Consider the following 25,940-nt stretch of genomic DNA (forward strand, 5'->3'; position numbering starts at 1 on the left):
CTTCCCTGGTGGCCCAGTGGTTGAGAGTCCGCCTGCCGATGCAGGGGACACAGGTTCGTGCCCCGGTCTGGGAAGATCCCACATGCCGCGGAGCAGCTGGGCCCATGAGCCATGGCCGCTGAGCCTGCGTGTCCGGAGCCTGTGCACCGCAACGGGAGAGGCCACAACAGTGAGAGGCCCGCGTACCACAAAAAATAATAATAATAATAATAGCTAAAACTTATAGAGTAGTAATTATGTTCCAAGCACTGTGGCACAGAGAGGTTAAGTAACATGCCCAAAGTCACACAGTTGGTAGATGGCAGAGCCAGGATCTGAATCCAGATCGTCCGTCACTAGAATCTTGATGTTGACCAAGTGGTACAGTCTCCTGGGGTAGAAGGAACACTGGAGTGAGAATCAGAAGTCACAGAGTCTAGTCTAGTTCCTCCATTTGGGCAGGAGAGGCCTGGAGGTGCACTTGGAAACATGGCAGGGGGTAGGTCAGGCTGACTTATGTGCCATGTTAACGAACTTCACCTGTGTTAACTGGGGAGTCATCATAGGATTTAAACAACAGAATGACACAGTCAGATTTGAAAATTAGACAAGAATGTGCAAGTCCACATCCCAACATTTCTCCAAGATGAGCTCTTCAGGTGTCTTCCTGCAGTTTCCCAGAGAGGGCAAGTGACTTGCCCAGGGTCACACAGCAGGTAGAGGAGGGCTTGGAAATCAGGACTTCCAATTGCCCCTTTTTGTCTCATTTCCCTTCACGTGTGCTTAACCTCAACTTCTCGCATCCAGGTCTGCTCCCTGCCCACTCGACTTCTCTCTGCTCTCCACTTCCGGGACAGTTTGGGTCACCTACAGACTTCATCCCAGCCGGATCAAGGAATACAGCTGCCCTGAGGTGTGGAACTTCCCAGCGTGTGCCTGGAGACCAGACACTGCCTGTTCTGTCCCAGAATACTGTGGTGACCTCTGAGCCCTGTTGCCCCAGCTTCCTTTCCGCCCCCACCTGCTTCTTCCTGGTCACGGTCAGGGCCAACACTAGCCCATATAATGCCTTGTACACTAAGAAAACAGCACGCCTTCCTTGAGAACTTGACTGCCAGCTGCTTGAATGTTGTCATAATTCACTGATTTCGTTTGAACAATTGACTGCCAACTGCTAGAAAGCTGTATGAATGACAAGTAAGTATGTCTGTGAAGTGCTTACCCTTTTGTATTGGGCAGTGTGCAGTCTGCACAACTGTCCTCCGCACTCTGGAGGCCACTCCACTTCTTCCCTCTTCCTGCAAAACCAAATACCAACCAGACTTTTGCAAGTCGAATGATATTTCAAACACTCTTTTATCAACTCCTGCTCTGCAAATGGAATCCTCCTTTTGCAAAAGACCCTTGTGTAATAAAGTGAACCCTCGAACTGACTTTTGGTATAAATTGAGTTTTCCAGTTTCCACATATTAGCCTGGCTACTTGCTCAGGATGCCCAAGGCATATAAATCTGTGAGGAGTGTTCTCAGTGGAAATAAGGGGAGGGAAGTCCTTGATTCGGGACTTAGAAATGATGAATTTGTGTCCTTTTTCTAGGAAACTGTGAGCCGAGGGAGAAAACTTGAGCTGGAATGGGAGAGAACCTGACGGCCGCAAGGCCAAGGCTTCTCCCTGCTGCTCTCAGACGCCCTCCTCTCACCCCAGGCCTTTTGGGGACCTGCGTGCCACCCACTACCAAACCTGTTGGTGTAGAGGGTCCAGCTTCCCCCAGGCAAGAGCCTTCTTGTCTAAACATCCTCCCAGCTTCCCTGCAGTCCTTCCACTACTCTGCTCTGGACAGACAGATGGACGTCAGCACAGACGGGCACTGAAGAGCGAGCAGCACAGCCTCCTCCCAGCTGGCTGGGCTCTGGGCCTTCCTCCCAACCTAGCCTGAGTTCACTTCTTCAAGATCCTACTAGCCCCCCAGGATCTCATCCACAGGGCAAAACTGTTGGGGGTCAGGCAGAGCTGAGCCATGGACACTCTTTCCTGTTTCCTGTGGTGTCAAGAGACCACATCTTCTTCTATTGCTTGTTTTTTGTTCACACAGCATACAAAAGGCTTGACTTGGAACCAGTGGGCTCCACCTCAGCCACTCATGGAAGTCCCCAGGTGGGGGGGCTCATCTGGCATGCAGCCTTTACAAGCTCCCGAGGGATTATGTGTTGCAGCTGGGTGGAGTGGGCAGCCCTGGCCTTCACGGAGTCCTCCCATGGTTGTAGAGGAAACGGGAAGCTTTATGTCCCCTTCCCTCCCCTTTCCCAGCCCAAATGAGGGCAGACTCTGTCGGCTCTTCACACCCAATTGAAAATGGTCCACAAGAAATACATCTTTGGTGCAGTGGCTGAGAGTCCGCCTGCCAATGCAGGGGACATGGGTTCGTGCCCCGGTCTGGGGAGATCCCACATGCTGCGGAGCAGCTGGGCCCGTGAGCCATGGTCGCTGAGCCTGCGTGTCCGGAGGCTGTGCTCCTCAGAGGGAGAGGCCACAGCGGTGAGAGGCCCAGGTACCGCAAAAAAAAAAAAAAAAGAAAGACATCATCTTTGGGACTTCCCTGGTGGCACAGTGATTTAGAATCTGCCTGCCAATGCAGGGGACGTGGGTTCAAGCCCTAGTCTGGGAAGATCCCACATGCCACGGAGCAACTAAGCCCGTGAGCCACAACTACTGAGCCCATGTGCTACAACTACTGAAGCCCATGAGCCTAGAGCCTGTGCTCCGCAACAAGAGAAGCCACTGCAACGAGAAGCCCGCGCGCCGCAACGAAGAGTAGCCCCTGCTCGCTGCAACTAGAGAAAGCCTGCATGCAGCAATGAAGACCCAATGCAGCCACATATAAATAAATAAATTTATTTTTTAAAAAAAAGAAAGACATCTTTAACCTCAATTTTTCCAGCCTGTCCAGAAAAGAAAAATATATATATGTATAACTCACTGCTTCCCAGAGTGTGGATAACCTCTAGCTCCAGCCGGACCCAGTAAGGAAGCCTGGGCTGCCCACAGGCCTCAGATGCATTTGCTTAACAAATCCTAGAATGCAAACCCCGGTGGACTGGGTGGAAGACAGCCCTGAACTGTGGCCCTTGAGAAGGACACTTGCAAATTTAACCCTTGGTGGGTGGGAGGCTATGGCACAGAGGCCTGGGTGGAAGCTACATTTAACAGGACCATGTCAGGGAACAAGAGTCCACACAAGCGCCCTTCAGATGGTTCTACCTGGAGGAACCTAAGTGCACCTTTGAGAAGCCTGAGAAGGATCAGATCTCAGGTGTTCTTGTACCCTCTGCCTTCTCCAATTCTGCGGCCCAGACCAGTCAAGGGAAGCACCCGGGAGTTACGTGGAGCAGCCCTGCTGGCTGCAGTCCTTTTCCCCAGGAAGGTCTTGCTGTTTGCAGGTGACTATGTGCCCAGAGGCCCTGAGACATGTGAGCCAGGCGAGGGAGGATTTCAACCTTGTACAACTCAGGAACACTTATTCCCTGGTGTGCAAGGGAGGATTGAATATAATGTTAACTATTGTTTTAACTCAAAGCCTGTATTTAGGGCCCAGATGCTCTGAGGTAATTAGAGAATTGTTCTTGCATTAGTTCCAGGGTTGCCAGAAAAAATACAGGATACCCTGTTAAATTTTAATTTTAGATAAACAGCGAATAATTACCTAGTGTAAGTGTGCCCCCAGCATTGCAATTATTTGTTGTATATCTGAAATTCAAATTTAACTGGGCCACCCATATTTTTCTTCGCTAAATTTGGCAACCCTAATAGTTCCTTTCTCCTTTTTTATGCCTTAAAAACAACAACAACAATAACAAAAACAACAACACTAATGAGTTGTTTTTTGATGTGCCAGTCACTGTGCTTTGAAATCAGGAGGTGTCCCTGAGGCCAGAACACTTCCTGGTCTTCCAAACAAGCATATCTGAATGACACCTACAGTGCAGCCAACTGAATAAATTATGTGTTAAACATAGATGCCCATCTGTTAAGTGCATGTGGACATTCTGGTGAGAGATTAAACAAAAATTTATTTTTAAAACTAAGACATTTAAAACCAACATCTGAAAAAAGTATCAACAGGCCTTCTACATGATATAGGCATATTTTCAGCCCTGTTGGATCAAGAAAACACATGATAAAAAAAAATGCGGGCACATAAGTTGGCACTACACACTGGGGTTGGCCCCAGAATGCAAAGGCCTTGATTCCCGGTCCAATGCTCCGGACCAATGCCTGCTGAGGTAGCTCCCCCCTTTCCTCCCTAGCTCCCAGTTTAGAGATAGAACCACTGGTTGCACAATTCCAGTTGAGGACCAAGGCCTCCCAGAGAATGCCTGGCAAAATTGCCTAGATCTCAGGAGTTCCCCCCATTCATTCATTTGGTCAGTACTTAAAGATTGCCTCCAGCTCTGTGGGGTGGGTATATTTAGCCACAGAGTGAAAGCACTTACTACCTCTCTTTAGAGAGACTTCAGCATAATAGAGCCAGAAGAGATCTGATGGGTCACTAATCCAGCCCAGAATCCAAGGTCTGGAGAGGAGAGGGAACATGGGACATGGACAGGGTCTTGCAGCAAGTTTGGGGCAGGTGGGCAGGTAGAGTCCTGGTCTCCTAACTCCCAGTCCAGTGTTATTTCCCCCCATGGCCTCTGCCTCCAGCTTGGTGGAAGAACATTTCCGCATTCTCCACTGAGATAAGCTCACAACGGTGCAAGGATGCAGAATGGCTGCCCACTCTTGCCTTCAGTCATGTCTGTGAAGCACTGGATTGGGACATCTTCAGGGTTTCCTGGCTAAAGCCGCTGATGTTTGGATAATTCAGGGAACTTGAGTGCAAAGCATAGCTTTCAATCTGGACTCTGGCTCTGAGGATTTGTGTCGTTCTGGGAGGAGAAAAAGAACACAGGTCTTAGCCATAGCCCAATTATATATGGGTCCCACCCTGATAACAACAGACTTCTCATTAACCCACTAGCTCCCACCTCTGGGTCTTTGCTCACACAGTACCTCCTGCCTGCAGTGTCCTCCTGGTCCTTTCTCCCCGTCTATAGCTTCTCCATCCTCAAAGGTCAAAATCAATGCCTGCTACTTCCTGGAAGGCTCCCGGAACCAACTTGCTTTATTGACCTCAGTTAGTGCTAATTTGGCATTTAATTGACATTTAATTTTGTCACCAGTAAACATTCTATCCTTTTCCACTAGCAGAACCTTCCACAGGCTCTCATAGCATCTTGCACAGTTGGGCTCATAGGAAGCTCTGAATGTCTATTGGTTGAATAAATAAATGAATGAATGGCTAGTAAAACCAGCAGATGGAGTTAGGGCTACTGAGGATGTCAGAATTGATGTTTCTATAATATCTTTCACAAAGAACTCAGATCACTCCATCAGCTATTACCTAACCCACCTTAGAGGGCAAATTATCCCTATCCTCCGGGAGAAGACAGTGAGTCTGAGAAAAGAGAGGTCTAAGGTCATGAGGAGTTTCCACTAGGAAAACCATTCGAATGATGAGGTAAAAGTATCATGAAATAAGACCAGCTTTCTTGAGAGCCTTATCACATGGCTTCTAAAGGTAATTCCAGGAGGAGAAGACAAAGGGTTTGCATGATGGTGACATCATTGCAATAAAGGTCTGGTTTCCCAGGGGACAATTTGGATATAGAAGTTCTGGTCCTATGTGTCCAACACCAATAGGACATTTCATTCCTTTAAAATCACAACTTCACTCAGTAGTTTCTGCACTATAGATCTGGTCAAATGTTTGCAAGCAGGTCATCTTAAGAGAATTTGAAAAGAGTGGGGAGATCTCTATCAGAGTCCAACAGAAAATTCAGATTAAAAAAAAATCCGTGTTAAGCTTTATCTCTACAGGAACCATCCTACAGCCTCAGGGAAGGGGGGATTATTAGGAAAAGCATGAAACCAGTCAAAAGAGTGAGTGATGGGGAATTCCCTGGCGGTCCAGTGGTTAGGACTCCAAGCTGCCACTGCAGGGGGCATAGGTTCGATCCCTGGTCGGGGAACTAAGATCCCCCTATGCCAAAAAAAAAAAAAGCTTGAGTGATGGTAGGGGAGAGGCTATGCTTTTTCTTTTTTTTTTAACATCTTTAGTACAGTATAATTGCTTTACAATGTTGTGTTAATTTCTGCGTATAACAAAGTGAATCAGCTATATGTATACATATATCTCCATATCCCCTCCCTCCCACCCTCCCTATCCCACCCCTCTAGGTGGTCACAAAGCACCAAGCTCTTCTCCCTGTGCTATGCAGCTGCTTCCCACTAGCTATCTATTTTACATTTGGCAGTGTATATATGTCCATGCCACTCTCTCACTTGTCCCAGCTTACCCTCCCCCCTCCCCGTGTCCTCAAGTCCACTCTCTACATCTGCGTCTTTACACCTGTCCTGCACTACTGGGCATATACCCTGAGAAAACCATAATTCAAAACGAGGCTATTCTTAATTAATCAATCAAGGCAAGGTCAGTGAAGAATGGCCTCCAGGAAGCCTTCCAGAACCAAACAGCCCCAGGGATCCTTCTCACCTACCTTATTTGATATGTAATCTTACTTTACTTTGTTCTCTAAATTTTACAACAGTCTCAATTGGAAAGCCAAGCAGCACAACCCATGAAATAATAAGAGGGCGAGCTAAGATAGCACCTGGTCCAATATCCCATACTGATGTCAAGAAGTGTGAAAATGCACACCCAGTTGGAGACCAGAGCCAAATAAAGAAGATGCTGATTAGCTAATTAGCAGGTAAAGAGGGCGGGGGTTGGAAAATAAAGAGGCTGCTGTGGTGTAGAATTGTCTCAGAAGGCCTTGGCAAGGTGGTGGCATTTGAGCTGGACCCCAGAAGTCCTGAAGTAAGCAGGGGAGGGGAGTGGACAGTAAGCAGATCCCTGTGATTGTGAGTCTGTGGCCCCTCGTGCCATATTGCCCTTTCTCACCTGCTGGTCTTCCCTGTATGGGAACTGGCTAAAACTGGGTCGCCTGTAGTGTAGGCCCGTGAGGCTGAGGACGGCTTGGTAATTGCTGCCAGCACATTTGTTAGCCAAGCCAAAGACAAATGGGTGGGGTCTCTTGGGCTCCGTGGAGTGGGCCTCCTGGGTGCCCAGGGTGGCTACGAGCTCTCTGAGGGAAGAGTCTGAGAGCTTGTAAAAAAACTTCTTAAAGCTGGGGTGTTGCCTGATCTGGAAGCAGAAATGAAGGCAGGCCATCAGTGTTGCCAGCAGGGAGCCCCCTCCCCCCCAGCATCTCCCTCCCCCAACTCCATGCAGCCAGGCTGGGTGTCTCATTGTCCCTGGGACAAGCATCCCTTGTTAAATTCATCCACCATCCCTAGCCTCTCAGAATCTGTTCTGCAAGGTACAGCTCCACCAGCAGAACAAAATGGGGAAAAAAAAAAAATGCAGGTCTTTGGATTCAGATAACATATGCTTAAAGAGCATTTACTAGCTGTGTGACCTCTCATGTGTAAAATGGGGGTAATAATATGTGCCTCCCCAACACTGTCGTTGGGGGGAGGAGATTAAGTGAGATAGTTTAATGTTTTGTGCAAAGTGGATGTTGGATGAATTTTAGTTCCCACCCTAAGCCTCCTCCTCTTTAATCCCTAAATGTCTTAGGTTGAGTTCCCCCCAGAGACAGACCCAGAGACCAGGACTCTCAGATGATCCTGGCAAACACAGATGGGGGAATGGAGACCCGGGGCAAGAATGGGAAGGCATCTCACTCAGGCTGGCAGCTGAGCCTGATCCCCTCGGGGTACTTTGGGAACCCTCGAAGAACACACACCACAGAGTTATCCCTCAAAGGGATAAGGGAGCTGGGGTATGTGTACACCAGCTCGCATCAGACAGTGGTTGAGGGCTGCTCCTGGGGAGGTGGAGAATGCTCATTCTGGCCTAACCTGTGGGTGGTAAATGGCTCTGGGGGCCAGTCCTCAGGCAAAGGGATGCAGGTACTGGCAGTTGGGAGCTGGGCCAGGTGTTCTGTGGTGGTAAGGAGAGGCACTAACCAGGTCAGCTACACTGATTACTCATCTCTGACTTGTGCCCGCACCTAACTCCTCTTCATATGTGATCTGCGTCTGTCTCTCCAAGTAGTCTGGGAGGTTTTCAAAGGCAGGGAACCTTATGTTACACTCTACCTAGCAAGGGAAGAAACTCTAATAAAAGTCTGAAAGAATTGGAGACGTTATAATTACTGAAGTGCGTGCCAAAACAGAGTGACAGGCAGATAGCAGAGGGCGAGATGAGAGGGACTCAGGGAAGGAGGCTTCCTGGGAGGTGGCTCATGAACTGAACTTCAAGGAGCATTTGGACTGCCGGAGGTCCCGGCTGGCAGGGGAAGCCACATAGGTTTATATTATTCTTAAGTTAACATTGATCTCATCTGCTATGTGTCTGGCATTTTCTACATATGCACTAACCTTGGCAAGTAGGTATTTATCCCCCATTTTGCAAAAGAGAAAACAGAGGCTCATAGAGGTTAAGGGGCCTACCACGGTCACCCAGATGCAAAGATGGGTACTGAAATTGGGTTCAGTCCTTGGGGAGACTGAGCAATCCTCACCTGCTCCCCCAACTGGCCATCCACTTCTTGGAGAAGGGCCACCAGCTTCTGGATGATCAGCTCCTCTAAGGAAAATAAAGAAGGATTGAGGGATTATTGACATGTTCTGTAATAACCCATCCATCGATCGCAGAAGTATTTTGTCTTTAAAACACAGTACACAGATTAGATTTGAACGGCAAAGAAAAATCTTCTCCTAAACTAGGGCTGGAGCATGCGAGCTTTGTTTTGGTTAGCTGTATAGAAATAGAAGGCAATTCGGCCTGCCGAGCCTCACCCGTCATCACATTCAGCTCCATTCTGACAGATGGGGAAACTGAGACCTTATCCAGGCTACAGAGTAGTCAGGAATGGGAGCTGGGACCAGGAGCAACTCATCAGAATGCAGGGAGGGCAAATGCCATGGCTACTGATGCAACAGGAATGTACCATCAGCCTGGGCTATAAACAGCAATGTGCAGGTGGCTGCTTGCACCAAGAGTTAATTGTAAATACTCAGGACCTTTGTGGACCTGTTGTTATAAACTGTCAGCAGCTTGAATTTGGCCGTGGTGGGAATTTTATACCACAGAAATCTGCAAATGCTACAAATCAGGGCTTCCCCCATCCCCCCGCCCTTACCCAGAGTTTGTTTGCCAGTGCACCACTGGTTATGACACCCAGAGCAAGATAGGAATTTTATATGAAACATTCAGGCAAAGCAATGGCATGTGGTGGGGGTGAAATTACATCCCACAGAATGGACAGGTATTCTCTACCTGAAGAAGTTTGTCCACCTGCAACTCTGCCCCACCAGCGCCTGTTCAAAGGCCAACACTGTCTCTTCTCTGCCCTTCTAGAGTCTCTTGGGGTACTTGTCAGCTGTCTTCCCAGTTCGCTACTAGGATTCAGGCTGTGAAATCCATGCAAAAGGGAAGCCCCGGGTCAGCTGTCCCAGGAGAGAGCAGGGTGGCACTAACTAGATTCATTTGCTCCATCCGGCTGAGGTCCTGCTTCTGGCTTGTGGCTTCTGGCCTGGGAGGGTGCTTCTGAGGATCCAACTGGCCCCCCTTCTGCAGGTGAGGACTCCTGGAACTCCAGATCCTCTGGATCTGAGGGCAAAGAGGAGTTGGTGTGAGTGTGTTTGCACCTGTCTCAAATCCAGCAGCACATCACTGAACCCAGGTTCTGACAAGAAGCTGTCCAAAGGCTCTGGCTTGAGAAGGGTCCTGGTTTCCCAGGCTCCTTGGGAACCCCCAGCCCCACTGGACCTGCCTCAGAGGAGTTCACAGTGCTTTTTTGCGCCTCCAGAAATCTCATTCTTTCTTCCAACCACCCCCTTTGCCTCCTTATAGTCTGGGAGGAAAACAAGCAGGCCTACCAACAGGTCCCACCAAGTGAGCCCACTTCCCCTTTAACTCTGTGAGCCTTTGCCAAGTCACTTAGCCTGTCTGAACCTCACTTTCTCCATCTGTCAAATGGGAGTAACAGGACTGACCTCACAGGGTTGTGAGTGGGGGTGTTAAATGAGATAATATGTGTGAACGTGGCAGGCAGCAGGCACTCCGTAATTGTCAGGAGAATTGTTGTACACCAGTGGTCCTCATAGTTCGGTGTCATGAAAAAACAGAGGCCCAGGCCATATCCTACTTCACCTAACCTGGGTTTCTGTTTTTCTATGAGCTTTCCAGGTAATTCTGATGCAGGTATCTGAGGAACAGATGCACTGCTCTCATACCACATTTGTTTTCAGGTGTTTATGGTGGTGGGGAGGGAAGGTGTGTGTCATAGGGGTGGGTCCTGGCAGCAACCGGCCCCTTTCTCCTCTCCACAGCCCTCCCACACCTCCCTACTCTGCTCAGAGCAGAGAGTGAAAGTCAAGACTGCACAGGACACCAAGCAGCTGGCCGACCCTGCCCTGGAGAAGCCTCAGGGCCAGAGGCAGCCTCTGTTACCATGGCAACCCAGCCCTGCTCACCAGCGTTGCTGGAGATAGAGGGCCGATGGCCACCAACACACAGAGGCAGAAAGCTGGGCCTCTTCGGCGGCCGGGAGTCTGGGCTGGCAGCACCTGCAGCACCCCCTCTCTTGGGCTCCTTGAAGCCATGTTTCTTATGAGAAAAGGCTTTCATAAAACTGGACTTTTTCTCTTGTGATTTCTTCCTGGAGGTTGGGGCCAGGTTTCCTACAGCCACTTCTGGCTCCTGGGCTTGAAATTGCTGTGGGAGAGATAAGAGAAACTGAGTCAGGGTCCCTTACTCTGAGGAGGTTACAAGTGAGCGGAGGAAAGAGACCATCACCTGAAACAAACAGAGACCCACTATGGACCAGAGGGTGTGGCCGGGGGAGAAGGGTGATTGGTGCTCAGAGCTGGGGAAACAAGTACAGCCTGCAGCGGTCAGAGGAGGCTCTGGGAAGGAGAGACTGGAGCCAGGCCCTGGCAAGATGTAGAATTGGGGGAGGGGCAGGGAAGTTATTGTGCCAGGTAGGGGTAGGGGTGTCCATAGTGAGGGTCAGGGTCTACATGGGGAATGTCTTCCTCACCTTGTCTCCCCCCTGCTCCTCTGCATCTTGGAGTAGGTCAATGATCTTCTGTATAAATTCTAAAAAAGAACAAAGTGGTTGCTCACACTTGAGTGTTGAGAAAAGCTTTCCTATGGTCAGTCTTCATTTCCTAAGGCCCAATGGCTCCCTGGATGATTCTCACAGGTCTCCAGGGTGGGGTGCTAATGAGCTTGCCTTTAAGGTTGTCTCAGGCCCAACCCATGGGGACCACAGATTCCTCAGAGGTAACCTGCGGGCAGAGCTGGCTTCATGGGAACGTATTCGCTTATTCATTCACCACTGAGGAAGGGCCTAGATGTGCCTTGTTAGGTGCAGGAAACAGCCGAGGCCCCTGCCTCCAGGAGAAGGTGTCTCAAGACCATAAGGGAAGGCCTGGTCCCCACAAGTCCCCTCACCCCGCTCTTTCCTCCTCTTCTAGGTAGAACAAGGGCCCTTCTCAATTTCCCTTCAAGGCACATTTTCTGTGAAAAGCAAACAAGGCAGAATGGGGAAGGTAGGGGAAGCGGATCTTCAGACACACAGAACTGACAGTGATTATATGATCTTAGGCTCGGCTCTGCCAATGATAAAATAATAATAATAGTGATGGCAGCTACCACTGGTTCAGCTTCTCTCCTAAGGCCCCTACCCCCTTTCCTATCCTCTTTACTTCTCCTGAGGCTATGTTCTCAAGCTGGGCTACATGACAACAACACTAATAGTCACAATAAATGGCAGCTGACATTTATTAGCTGCTCATGGGTACTGCTCTAAATGCATTATCATCATTAATTCATTTAGAGCCTCCAACAACTCTAGAGAGTAGGTACTATTATTATCCCCATTTTACAGATGAGGAAACTGAGACCAGATATGAAGTAGCTTGTCCAAGATCACACAGCTGGAGAGGTCAGAGCCCAAATTTGAATCCAGGCCCAAAGATCGTACCATCTATCGAGCCCTTGCCAAGGGCCGATGCTTTCCTTGTATCGCCTTATGTTGGCCTCACCAAGGAAGATGTTATCACTGTTGTGGTTTTACAGCTGAGGCTCAGACAGAGTAACAGCAGCCCGGCTAGGGGCCTGTGCTCTGGACCCTGAGCGGCCTCCCCAGCCTGCTTCACTCAGAGGCAGGTAAGGACAGGTCACTGCCTCTCTCTGGTTCAGTTTCTCTTCTGCAAGTAGAGGGGTCAGACCAGACATCTTCCAAGGGGCCTCTGAGAAAAGGAGAGGGGTACTGACTGAATTCCGAGGCTCTGTCCAGCTGCAGGTCCTCTTCGGGTCCCCGGCTTCCTGCTGGGTTGGAAAGCTCGAAGGGACTTGGATCCCCACCGTCTGTAGACAGAGCCTCTTGGACTTCAGGTTCTTCCACACCTGAGAAGCAAGAGGAAATGGTGAGTGAGCTTAATCAGTCTGAGGGTATTAGCTAATGCACAGAAGTCAGCAGAGACTCCAAAGTGCACTCTGTGGCTAGTGCATGCAAAGGCCTTGCTGGGGTGGTGGGGAGCTGCTGGGCGGGGTGGTGGGGAGCTGCTGGGCAGGGCCGTGGCTCCTCCCTCATCCCTTTGCACTTTCATACAGTTGCCTTTCCTGGGCTTTGCTCCCCTCTCCTCCCTCCCCTGGAGACCTCATCCCTCCACCATCTTGACTTGATCCATGAATTGGAGAGTAAATGCCTGATGCCCTGGCATGTATTAAACTCATCACAGCCAGGATCCCCCTACATGAAAATACCTCCCCTTGTGGCCTGAAATCCCACCACTGGGGATCCACTCTTTGGTGTTAAACATTGCCTTCTCCTTTTTAAAGTATACATTCTCCTGGCCAAGATGACCTGCTGGGCTGTTCCTCCCTGACACCCAGGCTGACCCTTTCTCCCTGTAGCTCTGGCTCCATCACTGATGGGCCATGTGACCACAAACACATTGTTTTACCTCCCTAAGCCTCAGTTCCCTGGTCTGTGAAATGAGGATAATAAGATGTGATTCATGAAATGAGGACTGATTGCATATAGATACACAGCAGGGAAGTGTCTCATTTTACAGGCAAGGAGACTGAGTTACAGAGATGGAGCCCAGAACCCAGGTCTCCTGCCTCCCAGGCTCCAGTTCCTTCCTGCACATGCTACCCCCTGCCAAGGTGTGGAAGCTGAGGCTACGGAGAGATGAGGATAGTTGGGGGAAATCCCTGAACACAATTTCCACCAGGGGCTTAGCTGGGTTGCCTAGACAGTGAGGCTTCGTGCGTGGCGGTATCCCTTTTGCCCACCCCACGCTGCTCAGGGCAGACCAAACGTCAGAACTGGGATGGCAGCTCTGAAAATGGCCAGTGCAAGCCTTGGGGAAGGTTCCAGCGCAGTAGGCAGCTGCAGTGTTGCTGTGGTAACTGTGAGCCTGCTCACCTGGGCTGCTGGAGCTGGAGGGCCGATGGCCACCAACACACAGGGGCAGAAAGATGGGCCTCTTGGGCGGCCGGGACTCTGGGCTGGAAACATCTGCAGTCCGTGCTCTCTTGGGCTCCTCAGAACCATATTTTTTATGAGAAAAGGATTTCTTGAGGCTAGACTTTCTCTCTTGAGGTTTCTTCCTGAAGACTGGTGCTGGGTTTTGAGGAGCCACCTCTGGCTGAGGGGCTTGACGCTGCTGTGGGGGAGACGAGAGAAACTGAGTCAGGCCCCTGACCTTGAGGAGAGGGGAAAGCTCCCCAAGAAGCAACTGAGGAGCAACCAAGGGCTTTAGGGTGGCCCCAGGCAAGGGAGGTGACAGAGCCTGGAGCAGGGGAACACTGAGGCCCAGAAGGACAGGTGGGGCTTGAGCAAGGAGGAGGAGGGGAAGGCAGCAGGCCCCTGTGCATCTGTGCAGACACTTCACCCCTCACCTCTTCTTCCCACTGGTCTCCCACTTTTTGGAGCAATTCCACTATCTTCTGGATGATGGTATCCTCTGGAAGAAAACAAATGCACCCAGTTAATCTTTCTAGATGCACAGAGAATTCTTTCTAATGACTGCCTTGGAGTTCTGAGACCAACTTGGGCCTTCAGGGTCCTCTTAAAACAACTCCTTTAGCACGGAAGGTGGGGTGTGAGAGAAGCACCACATTCCAGGGGCTGGTCCTTCTGAGAGAGGCTTGGAAGATCCACAGGCGAAGGGTACTAGGCCAAAGCATTAAATTTTATGCAGGAAGTTTCAAGTCAGTCCTTCAAGCATTCAACTTGTGCCCCATGATTTCCTTTGAACATTGCAGATCTGTGCATATCTACTTGGGGTTTGACAAGCTGTGTGACCTTGGGTAAGTCTCTTAACCTCTCTGGGCCTTCATCTCTTCCTCTGTGAAGTGTGGATCATAATCCCCATCCTGGTTCCCTCAGAAGGCTGTCAGGCCATCAAATGAGAGACTGTGCTTGGAAATACTCTGCAAGGCTAATGTTGATCCAACCTACAAAATTCCAGCAGGGGAAATGATGGAGACCAGGCCTAACTAAGCTGGACAGAGGCACTCCAGCAGGCATGACACAGGTAGCCTGCCCCGTTGGTGCCCCAACTACACTGCCAAGGCTTTACAGAGAAGCCCAAACAACATAAATGGTTTTCTTTGATATTCCAGTCGACCTACCCAAAGACAATGTGCCCAAAGGAGCATCTGCTTAGTTGCCAGCTGATCAGTTTACACAAAAGAAGGTGCAAACAAGATTCCCTCTTCCCTGGCTATCTGCAGGTTTTTTCACCCCTCTCTTCTCTCTCATTTCTAAATCCTGTTAGGCTTTTGTACTTTGACTCAGTCTACCAGACAGCTCCCTCTCATGTGAGAAAACAATTATCCTGCAAAATAACCAATTAAATGCCTTTTTGCTATTCTTTGACAGATGCATAGCTTCTCCATTTCATATCATTTAAAATATGCCCATTCTTGGGACTTCGCTGGTGGCACAGTGGTTAAGAATCCGCCTGCCAACGCAGGGGATACAGGTTTGAGCCCTGGTCCGGGAAGATCCCACATGCCGCAGAGCAACTAAGCCCGTGAGCCACAACTACTGAGCCTGTGTTCTAGAACCTGCGAGCCACAAGTTTGGAGCCTGCGTGCCACAACTACTGAAGCCCGTGCACCTAGAGCCCGTGCTCTGCAACAAGAGAAGCCACCGCAATGAGAAGCCCGCAAACCGCAACAAAGAGTAGCCCCTGCTCGCCGCAACTAGAGGAAGCTCACGCACAGCAACGAAGACCCAACACAGCCAAAAATAAGTAAATAAACTAATTCATTTAAAAATAAATAAATAAAAATAAAATATAAAGTAAAATAAAATATGCCCATTCTTTGTAGGGAATTAGATTAATACAGCATTATTTCTTTTATTAGGGGCAATAACAAGACTATGGTTGTGTATGAGACTGTTCTTATTTCTTGCAAATATGTGCTTAAGATTTAAGGTTGAAGCATCATTTTACTTAAAATGGTTCAGCAACAAAATTATACACACACGAAGCAAATATGGCCAACTGTTAACAATTGTGAGCATATGAGTGTGCATAGAACTACTCTTTCCACTCTTTTCTATATTTAAATATATATGTATATATATGTGTATGTATATATACGTATATATTCCTTCTATAAGTTTAAAATGACTAAAAAAAAAAAAGTCCCATGCTCAACACACAAGGCAGGAGTATTTGCCAGCAGCCAGTCTAATTCCTGAGACTCCCTTCTGTGAAACTCTAATGTAAATGTGACCAGAAGCACCAGAAGGGGCGAGATCAGCACACATATTGTGAGAGGTCTAAGCATCCAGGGTCTAAGCAGGCATCAGGAGCATTCCATCTCGTTTGCTAACAGCTGCCCCAGCTGCAGGCAAAGAGGGCACTAAGAAGATTCTGACTCACTGTCAGGCTTTCCGAGCTCCTCTTCCCACTGGTGACCTGTGGCTTGGGAAGAAACCTTCCGGACTCCAGCACCTCCACCTTCAAGGAGCAAGAACTGGCGGAGGTCAGAAACTTCCCTTCCTGTAACAAAGATGAAACCAAGTGAGTGGGGCAGTGTGTGGGTGTCAGTGACATTCTTCCAACTTTGTTAATCAACACAATAAAACAGCATAGAATTCACAGCAGGACAGGGACTGCTGGAGCAGCTCTAGGCTTAACCAAAAAAAAATCAGACACCCACCAAGGTTTCCATTTGAAAAGAGGCTGCCTCTGCCCAGACATCCTTCCCCCAACCCCCAAAATATCTTGGATCTTCCTTGAGTCCCTTCTCCCCCATTAAAAACATGGTGAGTTTTGAGTCCTATAGGGCAAAGCTTCATCTTCCTCCAGCAGCCTGTGGGACATTCAACTCCAGGATGCTAAGCGTCAGAAAAGGAAGGCACCTTGGGGAACAGCTCCTTCATTTTACAAACGAGAATCAAAGGTTCCAGAGAGGGACAGCAACTTGCTCAAGGTCACGCAGCAAGTTTATTCCTGATGGAGCCAAGTCTAGAACCTGCACCCCAGCAGCCAGCTGTTTCTATTTCCCTGTCACCCACCTCCAGTCCTCACATGTAAACTAGTGTTGGAGGGTAGGGCTTCCCTCCTTGATTCCCCTCTGTCTTCCTATTTCTCCCTGGTCCGTGCTCCTCAAACCAGAGTACTTAACAATAACATTTGCCACTTATGAAGCACTTCCCATGTGTCAGCTCTGGGCCATGGACCCCCGCCCCGAGATGGCAACTGTTCTAATCTCCATTGTATCAAGGGGAAAAAAAAATGGAGGCTCAGAGAGGAAAGTCGCCAGCCCCAGGTCACACAGCCAGCGAGTGGTGGAACTGGGGTTTGACCTCAAGTTCTCAGCCACGGTGCTGCTCTGCCTCAGAGAAGTGGTGCTGGGCTTCCCTGGTGGTGCAGTGGTTAAGAATCTGCCTGCCAATGCAGGGGGACACGGGTTCATGCCCTGCTCCGGGAAGATCCCACATGTCGCAGAGCAACTAAGCCCGTGTGCCACAACTACTGAAGCCTGTGCGCCTAGAGTCCGTGCTCCGCAACAAGAGAAGCCACCGCAATGAGAAGCCCTCGCACCCCAATGAAGAGTAGCCCCCGCTCACCACAATTAGAGAAAGCTCTCACGCAGCAACGAAGACCCAGCGCAGCCAAAAGTAAATGATAATAAATAAAATAAATATTTTAAAAATCTTATAAAAAAAGAAAAGTGGTGTTGTTCCTGATAGTGGCCCTACCTTCCAAGTCCCCCTCTGTTGAGAGGTTTGAGCAGCCAGCTCAGAGCACCCTAGCCCTTGGGGTGGGGGATGGTGGCTGTGGGGTTACCATAGAAACGGGCATGGTCTGCTCACCCCCAGCTGCTGGGCCCAGATCAGCCTCCTCGCAGCCTGAGGCACCAGCCATCTTGGCCTCCTGCCCTTTGGCCTCCTGATCTCGGGTCCCCTTGGTTTCCTCAGCACCATGTTTCTTGTGACCGTGTTTCTTGCGGCTGGCCTTCTTGCTGTGGGCTTTCTTCCTGGGAGCTGGCTCGCCCAGTGTCTCGGGGGTTTCTGCGGGCTCGGGGAGGCCCTCCTTCCCCTTGGCCCTCTTGTTGGTCTTTTCCTTGGGCTCCTCAGGGCCCGTCCCAAATAAGAAGTTCATCATGGTCCTCAGCCATCCCTGCTGGGCCCAACACTGGGCCTTGTCCTTCTTGCTGTCCTGCGGAGGCCTCTGCTCACTGGGGAGAAACTCCCTGGTATCCTCTGGGATGAGGGCTGCAGCCGTGGTGCCCCGAGACTCCGCAGACTGAGCTGGGCTCTTGGGACATCCGGCCCCATCGCTGGCCGTCCGGCGCAGCATCCTCCTGGAGGGGTCGATGGGCAGGGAAATGCACCGGCAGTCCCACGACTCTGAATCCTTCTGGGGGTTCTGCAGCCTGTCCAGAGACCTGGCTCTCCTCCCTGACAGAGGCTTCCTTGGGCCCCGCGGCAGCTCCATTGCACTGCAACCAAAACAGACAACTCCCTTAGAAGAGGCCTCAGAGTCTGCCGGGTGGGCTAGCAGTGCTGACCCATGTGCCCAACCAACCTACCCTTAATGTGAGTACTATCAGCTCTCAAAGCTGTTGTCTCATTTAAATTCCTCAGCATCCCTGGGAGGAAGGGCTACCCTTGTCCCATTTCCCAGAGGAGGAAGCTGATCCACAGGGGGTCAGGCCCCAGGTCTCACAGCTAGTCCCCCAGAGCCTCCAGGAGGAACACAGCCCTGCCAACACCTTGATTCTAGCCCATTGAGGCTGATTTTGGACTTCTTTTTTTTTTTGGCTGCACCGCACAGCTTGCAGGATCTTTGTACCCTGACCAGGGATGGAACCCCGGCCCCCTGCAGTGGAAGTGCGGAGTCCTAACTACCGGATGGCCAGGGAATTCCCTGAGTTTGGACTTCTGACCTCCAGAACCATAAGATAATTGATTCATGTTATTCCAAAGCCACAGAGTTTGTGGTATTTTGTGACAGCAACAATAGGAAATGAATACAGCTGGAGCCAGAGGCCACGTCCTGCCCCTTGGGACTGCGGGCAGCTCCTGCAGCTTTTCTGGCCCAGTGTCTTCATCTGAAATGTGCCTGAGACCTACCTGCCTATCTCACAGGCTGTTAAGAATATTTCACAAGACAGCTCAGTAAACGGCAATTCTGTTCTTCCAATTGCTCAGGTCCAACATTTGAAGTCATCCCTAACTCCTTTCTCTCTCTTGCTCCCCACGTCTGATCCATCAGCAGAGGCTGTTGGCTCCACTTTCAAAGCACACCCGGGGCTTCCCTGGTGGCGCAGTGGTTGAGAATCTGCCTGCCAATGCAGGGGGACACAGGTTCGAGCCCTGGTCCAGGAAGATCCCACATGCTGCGGAGCAACTAAGCCCGTGCACCACAACTACTGAGCCTGCGCTCTAGAGCCAGCGAGCCACTACTGAGGCCCACGCACCTAGAGCCCGTGCTCCGCAACAAGAGAAGCCACCGCAATGAGAAGCCCGCACACCGCAAGGAAGAGCAGCCCCCGCTCGTCACAACTAGAGAAAGCCCATGAGCAGCAACGAAGACCCAGCGCAGCCAAAAATAAATAAATTAATTAAATAAATTTTTTTAAAAAGCACACCTGGCCGCGACCACATCTCCCCTCCTCCTCCACCACCATCCGGTCTAGGCCCCATCTCTGCTCACCTGGACTATTGCAGTCACCTCCTAACTGATCTCCCTGCTCTACCCTTGTCCTCCTTACAGTAACTTCTCCCCTCAGTAGCCATGGGAGCTTTTACAAATTAAGTTAGAGCCTGTCACTCTCCTATCTCCAATGGCTCAAAGTCTAAGTCCTTACAATGGCCAGCAAGGCCCCAGTGACCCGGCCCCATCACCTCTCCCGTCCCCTCTCACTCACTCACTTACTCCACTCCCCTCATGCAGTCCTGCTTGCTGTCCCTCAGGCCTGCTCCAACTTGGGTCTTCACCCTGGCTGTTCCCTCTTTCTAGACCACCTTACAGTTTGTTCCCTCACTTCCTTCAGGGCTCTGCTCAAATGTCACCTTCCCATAAGGGCCCTCCCATTGCACCCCCATTAGCACACCGTCTCCCCCTTTACCTCACCCCCGATGTTAGGCAGTATCATATCTTTCCGTGTTTAGTGGTTTATTGTCTGAGCCTCTCTCCCTCCCCTTTGTCTGTTTTGCTAGGTCTTGTATCCTGAGTACCTAGAACGATGTACTTATTAAACAAAGGAATAAATGTATAACAAACATTTAGTAAACTGAACAATACCTAAGAATGTGTAGTTAACATACAGTAAATGAATTTGCACCAGTTCCATCTTAAAGCTGCCAGGGCCCTTCCGTTTTCCAACTAGAATGAAGCAGCTGCCCATGGAAAAGACAAAAGAACAACCTCCTCCTGGGCAGCTTTTTAAGTAGGCTGGGGTGTGGGCAGCTCACTTGATTTGTGTGTCTTTAATCTGAAACACCTGGGGCTTTCCAATTTTTCCAGAGTTGTTCAGAAACCCTTTGCCCTTTGGTGGAAGTTAAAAGAAAAGTAAAGTATGTTTTGAATCTCAGTCCTGAGCTCCCAGAGATTCCTATGGAGTTTAGATTTATGGATTGCCTACTCTAATCTGTAATTATAGCCTCATCATGCATTTACTATTATTTAGTGTATTAAGTATTTATGTATTATGTATTCATATCGTATCTGCTGTGTTTACCAACTGATTCATTACTTTAAAATGTACTCTATTACTATGTCTAGCTTAGAGGCAAAAATAAGAACCTATAATTATGATTTCAGATGTGCAGAGATCCATGTGAATGTGAGGAAGATACATAAATAGAGGGAAGAAAAGGCACAGGGACATAACAGAGAGATTTGAAGGTGACAGTAACAGTCAAGGATGCCTTTCTTCCTTCTAACATGGGTCTTGGGAGGAAGGGTAGGGAGGATGGCTAGAGGCCAGTGGGTACCACCGGCACTGCTGAGTGTCCACACATGGACAGTCTTGGAGGAAATGAGAAAACAAAGAAGCAGGCAATTTGGAAGGCTTTATTTGTTGTTTAATGTTCCTTAAAGGAACATTTGAGTTACATGAAAACTTTTAGCAACACACATCTCTAGTTTATCTGGAAATTGACTAATGTTCTTGAAAGCCTCAGAGGCTGCCTTATGGTTGTGCTTCCAAAATGTGGCATTAAGTGGTATAAGAAAAGAAATCATAGAAGAAAATATTTTTCTTTCTTCTCATTAATTTCTTTCAACAAACCTTTAATAGGCACCCACTATGTACCAGGAAGTTTGCTCAGTGCTAGGGAACGAGATGCAGGTTGTGCCCTCAAAGAGAATGTTCAGTTCTTCACATGGGTGGGAGTGGAGGTGTTAGTAGGTGGTGATGACAGTAATGCTCTATTTCCCTGATAGCTACTCTCTCTCTTTATTATTTTTTATTTTATTATTATTATTATTTTTGGCCGTGCTCTGTGAGGCATGCAGAATCTTAGTTCCCCGACCGGGGCTCGAACTCACGCCCCCTACAGTGGAAGGGTGAAGTCTTAACCACTGGACCGCCAGGGAAGTCCCTACTCTCTCTCTTTAGTAGCACGTGGTCTTAAGAGAAGATAAGTTTAGGTCAAAGGTCTATTTGATTTTAAGATCCAAGTAAGCTGATCCAGAAATATTCACTAAGGGAATTCTCTGGTGGTCCAGTGGTTAGGGCTCCACATTTCACAGTCAAGGGCACAGGTTTGATCCCTGGTGGGGCAAGTAAGATCCTGCAAGCCCCACAGCTGAAAAAAGAAAAAAAAAAGAAAAAGAAAAGAAAGAAAGAGAGAAAGAAAGGAAAAAAGGAAAAAGAAAGAAATATTCACTGAATGGTGTCAAGGTTCTCTTTGCTTACTCCGTATGTTCCTGTGATCAGGGCAAATTGGATGAGGTTGGCAGAGAAGCTGTTCAGTAAGAGAACCACCAAACCAGCCCCTTTTCTTCCTGTGCTAACTTGGCTCGAGGGGGCCCACCGCAATGAGGGCACAGCATCCTTCCCCAGCTAATGAGAAAAGAGGTGCAGTAATTTCTTGAAAAACTGTCATTGTTATGGAAACGGTTTTCACTATTGCTGATGGTTGCAGCATCCTCCTACTGCATTCAAAGGACACATTGCTACTTCTAATCAGAGCATCAGTACAATTCCACCTGGCAATGGTTTTCTTTTGTGATGTTTTTTTCAAGAAAACTGCCTTGTTTTGGCCACCCCCTCCCTGGAACAACAGTGCTCTGAGCCCAGGGGAAGGTGAAGGAAGAACAGCTCCCAGCCCAGAGGCAGGGAGAGGCGGTGTGGGTGATGTGTGACCTTGGCCATCCTAGAGTGTTTCCCCAGTGAAGAGAAACTTCAGAATCTCCCAAGGCCTCCTACCCTAATCCAGTGACCTCTTCCCATTCCTCATCCTCCCTCAAGGTGCTGCAGTGTTTGCTACCTCGTCCTCTTACTTCTTCCTGCAACTCTTTCCTCTCTGGGAAGCTGTGACAGAGCTCAGACCCACTCTCCTCCTTCCCCCCTGGCCGCTCCTCCTCTGTCATGTTCCAAAGATTCTGTCTTCCAACACTAAGCACAGGATTGAGAGAGTGTGGCTGACCTAGGAGGGCAAACCTACCCTCCCCCTGGGAGACACCCTGGAAGATCTTCTGTGGGGCAAACGTGTCCTCAGACTTTTAAAGTCTCTAAGCCTGAGAAGATTGTGTTTTAATATTACCCCCCACACACACACATCATACATACACATGCACACAAATTGTATGTGTGCTGAAATTAAGTCTTTCCAGACTTTCTGATTGTAAAACTCTGCCTATCTAGAATTCATCAAAGCAAGTCTTTCTTTTTCCTTCCTGTTTTCTTGTTTTGTGCCCCTGCTTTGCCTGGGACTTCACCCAAGTTCTGCCTGCCTGTCAGGAAATCCCACCCTGTCTGGTCCATGCTTCCAGACAGTAACCCGGAGACAGCAGCAGACCATAGCTGCATAGAAACCCAGCTGCTCTTGTAAACTTGCTGATTGCCTTGGCAGAAAGTGGATTTCAGGGCAAAGTCCGAGTCTGCTCAGAAATACCCAAGTGATCTTCAGATCACAGGACTTCTGATAAGACATGACGTATACTGGTGACGTATTTAAAAGTAACCACAGCAAAACACCAGAGAAAGTTCACAGAGCTGACCTTAAGTTACTGTGGCACGGAGAGTTTGCCAATTTTTCCCAAGCATGCTGCTATTTTGGGTTTATTTTCTAAATTATACCCTGACCTCATCTGTACACCATTCTCTAATTCATGCACCTGTCATGTTACTTTGTAACTGCTCTGCACCATTTCCTAGAGGAATTTAGCCGCTCCCCTTCTCCCCGCACTGGACTTCACACAATAGATACTCAATAAGCAGCTGGTTACTCCGAGGGAGAGTGCGTGTGGACCCAGAGTCACCCCCACAGACACTCATTGCTGTAGACTGAATGTTTGTGTCCCTCTCAAATTCATATGTTGAAACCTAATCCCCAGTGTGATGGTAGTAGGAGGTGGGGCCTTTGGGATAATCAAGTCTTTTGAGCAGAGCCCTCATGAAAGGGATTAGTGCCCTTATAAAAGAGGCCCCCAAAGTGCCGTCTTGCCACTTCCACCACGTGAGGACACCGAGAGACCTGGTCTTTGAACAAGGAAGCACTCACCAGACACTGAATCTGTCGGTGCCCGAGTCTTGGACTTCCAGCCTCCAGAACAGTGAGAAATAAATTTCTGTTGTTTATAAGCCACCCAGTCTATGATAGTTTGTGATCGCAGCCCAAACAGGCTAAGACACTCATGTGACCCAGCAACATGCTCATGTATACCGTAAACTTACAAGGACTCATAACACCCTGGAATTCCCCTTACTCCAAGTGTGAAGGAAATAATTATCTGAGTATTTACTTGCTGAATGCCCTTCCTCTCTAGATCCACGTTCCACAGAAAGGGCCCAAGCCTGCCTGGTTTCTGCTGTGTCCACACTGCCTAGGAGGCTCTCAGTGTTTGTGGAAAAAATATACAATACACAGATATGTGCTCACCAGGTACATGACACCCAGCACCTCCTTCATCTTCATGATCTCAATTCAACTTGGCCACAGCCCTGGCAACGAGCCAGGCTGGCAGTGGGGCATTAAGGGTCTGCCGGTTAAGAGACTTGACCAGGGTCCCACAGCCTGGAAGGGGAGAGAGTTGGGGCTTGAATCCATTTCTCTGGATTCTAAATTCTTTCTCCCACACTGAGAGACCTCCCATAAGCACACACACACACACACACACACACACACACACACACACATAGACACTTAGAAGTGAGCAAATCTGCTATTTCACACTGACAGAGATAACCCACGTGTGTGAACCCACGTCCACACACGTGCCTGCCGTGACCTGTACGCATGGAGTCGGACATTCACGTGTGCCCAGGTATTGAAATCTGTGTCCCAGAGGCAAAGATTGTAAACACAGGGCGGGGCTCACAGACTCTCGGGCTGGAAGCCAGTCAATGGGCTAGAGGGTCAAGGGCTGATCCTGAGCTCACGTTTACTTTTCATCGACACAGGTGAGCCCATGGACACTTAGAACCCCAAGGGTGAGTGCCTGTTCAAGCTCAAAGCCTTCCACCTGGGCTCCCGCGATGGTGTGCCTCCCATCCACAGGCCACACGCTCCTGGGAGGACACCTCCAATCTCCACTGGCAGGACTCGAGTGGGGGACAAGGTGGTCAACTCTTCCCTCAACACCGGACCCATCCTGCTCCCACGCCCAGCTCCCTGGTGTTAGATGGGAACAATTCAGGTGTTCCTTCTCCTTTGTGGGGTCCTTAGCAGGTTCCTAGAGTTGGAAGGGACCTAAGAAGTATCCAGCCCTCCTCCTGTAGGGTAGGACTGCTTTGCAGACTCGCATCCCCTGTTGGAACCCTTCCTGCAATGGGAACTCACCACCCTTCAAGGCAAATCATTCCACTGTCAGCCAGCAGGAATTAAGGACAATCCTCCTTAGACTGAGCTGACTCGGCTGGCAGCAGGCCCTCACGCCCTGAGGAGAGGTCACCTCACCCCCTGAGTCCTCTCTGTTCCAGCCCATCACCCGATGACCTGGGTGGTTCCTCCGGGTGGTTCCTCCAGGTGGTTCCTCAAATCACATTGCTTCTGCACCCATCTCCTGCCTGGGCACCCGTTTCTGGGAACTCCCCAGCTGGTCCTTGTCCACTTCAAAATGTGAGGCCAGGCTGGGACGGAGGGCTCCAGCCACGGGCTGACCACAGCAGGGCCCAGTGGGATTTTGCACAAAGCTTCAGATCACAGAGATATCTGAGCAGCCACGTGGTGCCCCGTGGGGGTCGGCTCTGCCTGAGCCGACCCACAGCTCAATGTAAAGGGCTGGACTTGTACCATCTGCCCAATCCAATTGTCACCATCAAACACACGTCACCTGGTACCTGTTTTCCAAAATGTTGGGGATTTGCATCTTTTGAGGATCTTTCGAAACCCAAAAGATTGAACTCCCTAATGGTGGAACTTCAGGCCCCATGATACAGCAGTGGGGCAGACTTGCGGGGACAGTGGGGTCATCACACACAAAGCTGGAGAGCTCCAAAAATGACCGCAGCTCCCCTCCATCCAGCACTAGAGTCTGTGCTCTCACCCCATCTTGTCCTCTATGCAAGACCACAGACCATGCAATGTTATAATCCCCCCTCAAATCCCTGTCAGAGCGGCAGGCCACCAGAACTCTTTTCATAAGATCTCCCTGTCCTTGGGCTAGCTTCCAAGAAACTTAAAATGATAAAATCTTAATCCAGCCATAGGTAATAACAACGCCCCCATTTATGTGACGTTTCCCTTTACTATGTACCTTCACATGAAGCCTATAACTTGACCTCTACAGTCTCCATTAGGGAAATGAGCAGGAGAGGTATGTAATGCTGTCCCTGTTCTACAGATGAGGAAACTGAGGCCCAGAGAAGTGAAGTTCCCTGCTCAGGATTGCTAAGTTAGGACTTGAGTTCAGAGCTTCTGTGTCCAAGATAGTTAAGAGCTCTTTGCATGACACCTGGTTGAGATCACATCATTGAATTTTCTATCTTTCTAGAGATGAAGAGACTGAAGCATAGCAAGCTAGAAGCTGCACTGGGACTAGATTCAGGGTCTACCCTCCTTTCAGGACCCCAAGATACCTACTCACTACTCCAGCCTTCAAAGGGGAGACAATCATTCAACCAACCTCAGACCATGAAAGTCGCTCCTGTCCCAGGGCACTTTTTGTCCGGACTTCCCAACCGGGGGGCTCTGCAT

The 25,940-nt window shown here is 49.5% G+C and overlaps 2 protein-coding genes across 2 annotated transcripts in view; one reads left to right on the forward strand and one right to left on the reverse strand.

Moving 5' to 3' along the window:
* Positions 1 to 2,130, forward strand: part of PNPLA1 (patatin like phospholipase domain containing 1) — a 42,791-nt gene extending 40,661 nt beyond the window's left edge. Inside the window, 1 exon segment of the mRNA XM_028479517.2 lies at positions 1,576 to 2,130. Coding sequence (XP_028335318.1) covers positions 1,576 to 1,604 — 29 coding nt within the window. The 3' untranslated portion in view covers positions 1,605 to 2,130.
* A 2,735-nt stretch (positions 2,131 to 4,865) lies between these two features.
* On the reverse strand, positions 4,866 to 25,940 carry BNIP5 (BCL2 interacting protein 5). The gene is made up of 12 exons (XM_024121726.1): positions 25,870 to 25,940; positions 17,442 to 18,070; positions 16,003 to 16,122; positions 14,003 to 14,067; positions 13,527 to 13,767; positions 12,368 to 12,499; positions 11,127 to 11,185; positions 10,561 to 10,801; positions 9,563 to 9,694; positions 8,604 to 8,668; positions 6,977 to 7,219; positions 4,866 to 4,901 (listed from the first exon to the last, which is right to left on the reverse strand). Exons 1-12 carry the CDS (start codon positions 25,938 to 25,940, stop codon positions 4,866 to 4,868), a joined length of 2,034 nt encoding a protein of 677 aa, XP_023977494.1.

This window comes from Physeter macrocephalus, chromosome 18 (assembly GCF_002837175.3).
Source record: "Physeter macrocephalus isolate SW-GA chromosome 18, ASM283717v5, whole genome shotgun sequence".
In the NCBI taxonomy this organism is placed as follows: domain Eukaryota; kingdom Metazoa; phylum Chordata; class Mammalia; order Artiodactyla; family Physeteridae; genus Physeter; species Physeter macrocephalus.

Excerpts from the sequence above, each read along its gene's own strand:
- BNIP5 (XM_024121726.1), bottom strand. The coding sequence starts at position 25,940 with ATGCAGAGCCCCCCGGTTGGGAAGTCCGGACAAAAAGTGCCCTGGGAC. Across the intron at positions 13,768-14,002 it reads GAGACCAGTGGGAAGAAGAG|CAGCGTCAAGCCCCTCAGCC; the intron begins GTGAGGGGTGAA and ends TCTCCCCCACAG. Across the intron at positions 12,500-13,526 it reads CTCCAGCTCCAGCAGCCCAG|GTGTGGAAGAACCTGAAGTC; the intron begins GTGAGCAGGCTC and ends CTTGCTTCTCAG.